This window comes from Sinocyclocheilus grahami, unplaced genomic scaffold (genome assembly GCF_001515645.1).
Source record: "Sinocyclocheilus grahami isolate Dianchi unplaced genomic scaffold, SAMN03320097.WGS_v1.1 scaffold645.1, whole genome shotgun sequence".
NCBI classification, from domain to species: Eukaryota; Metazoa; Chordata; class Actinopteri; order Cypriniformes; family Cyprinidae; genus Sinocyclocheilus; species Sinocyclocheilus grahami.
The window spans coordinates 538,869-540,684 of record NW_015505824.1 but is presented as its reverse complement, the minus strand read 5'-3'; the positions used below and the strand labels follow the sequence as shown (position 1 = coordinate 540,684).

Below are 1,816 nucleotides of genomic sequence, written 5' to 3'. Positions count from 1 at the left end.
ATGTAAATGCGTATTTGCTGAATGCTGAAGGCAAACGAGAAAGTATTATAATGTTTGCCTTTCTATTACTAATAATATAAAAGCAATCGTTATAATACTTTTAGTTTACATTTTAATTCCTTTGTTTAACAGTTCTATCGGATTATTAGACAGACTTCTATCTGTATTAGACAGAACTGTTAACGACGACGTAGTCTCAGCCCCAGACGTCACGCCCACGGAAGGTTGGCTAAACGGCTGATGCATATGGCACACACAACTGGAAACACTTCAGGAGTTTCGAAGTCGTCATCGGATTGGTTGAATTATACAGGATTTCCGGGAGACGTGTGTGACGCATTCTATAACATTCCGCCTGGAAACAAAGATGCCGTGATGCCAAACCCCCTCACGAAAGAAGAAAGTCGTCGTGTTTACAACTGTGACGACGAGGGCTTATCAGGATCAACTAAACACTGGATTCTCAAAAGTATGTGAATTTTTTTTTACACAACGGTCTGTTATTGTGGCCACATTTTCATGCCCCAAAACGTGACGCTGAAACAAAATGAACTGTGATTGGTTGTTTGACATGTCAGTAAAACGGCCTCATGGGCGGGCCTTGGTCAACGAAAGCTGCATGGATTCCAGACCTTCAGCCGTCAGTCTGAAGGTCTGGCTACGCGAGACTAACGACGACGGCGAACAAGAGAGAGAATGTGAGCACAGTGTGCTCAGGCACTGCCACTATCAGCGGCGTCAAAATAAAAGTCCCGCCTCGAACTCATCGGCCAAACAGAAAAACGTATCTGCCGATGCCGATATTTGAAAAAATATCGGCCAACATATTAGCCTTGGCAATATATCGTCGACCACTAGTTTTGTGTCGTCGTGCCGGGACACAGCATCACAGTATGTTAAGGGGCGTAACATTTCCGTCACATGCTTGAGGCTTTCGGCCAATCACAACACACTGGATAGCTGGCCAATCAGCGTACACCTCGCTTTTCAGACCGATGAGCTTTGTAAAAATCGACGCATTTCAGAAAGGCGGGGAATAGAGGAGCAACAATAATGTACAGTATGTGGAAAATAATGTGTTTTTTTAACCTTAAACCACATAAACACATAGCATTACACCAAATACACAAAATAATGTTCTTTTTAACAACATCATATGACCCCTTTAAACGACTCTTTATGGTCAGAACATGACAAACACATTTTTTATTCTTTACATTTTTCAAGCCATTTTCCCATAGCAAAATAAATATCTTAATAGAAAAATGTATTTCTGAGTTTCTGCATGTTCTAATGAGTGATATTGTTTTTGTATAAATGTTTGAACATTCTTTGCTGAAACAAAAACCCTAACAACATACAGCACACACACACTCACTCAAGCACCTCTGTAGTCTATTGACGGTTTAATTTCTTTTACCTCCACATATAATTTCACCTCATTCTCTCCAGAAGCACAAGAGTTGATATGGAAGAGTGAAATCACAGCTAGAGGAATGGAATGACAGAGAAGGTTGTTCTAGCTCACCTGGTTATTGGCGGTTTTCAGTAGAGGTTGGGGGTCATTATGGGGCAGTGGTGAAGAGGCAGAACTATTTTCACTATCACTGCCGTCACTTAAACTCACCCTGCAAAATACGTGACAGATATTTTACCATTCATTATCCCCTTCATATATGCAGGCAACGATATATAATTTTTTTCTTCCCCCTCTGCAGCCAGGGTTAGTTAGTTGGTAGTTTTTTAATGGATATTTACCTGCGGTGGCGATGTGTCATCTGCGTGTGCAACGGTTGCTCCATGTCCGAGTCCATGT

At 41.5% G+C, this 1,816-nt stretch overlaps 1 protein-coding gene across 1 annotated transcript in view; it reads right to left on the bottom strand.

The window, feature by feature from the left end:
- Positions 1–1,816, bottom strand: part of mllt3 (MLLT3 super elongation complex subunit) — a 51,653-nt gene that overhangs the window by 8,034 nt on the left and 41,803 nt on the right. The window contains exons 11-12 of the mRNA XM_016242064.1: positions 1,759–1,814; positions 1,529–1,628 (exon numbers count right to left, since the gene is read on the bottom strand). Of these exons, the coding sequence (XP_016097550.1) occupies positions 1,529–1,628; positions 1,759–1,814 (156 nt within the window). The remainder of the gene's footprint in view (positions 1–1,528; positions 1,629–1,758; positions 1,815–1,816) is intronic.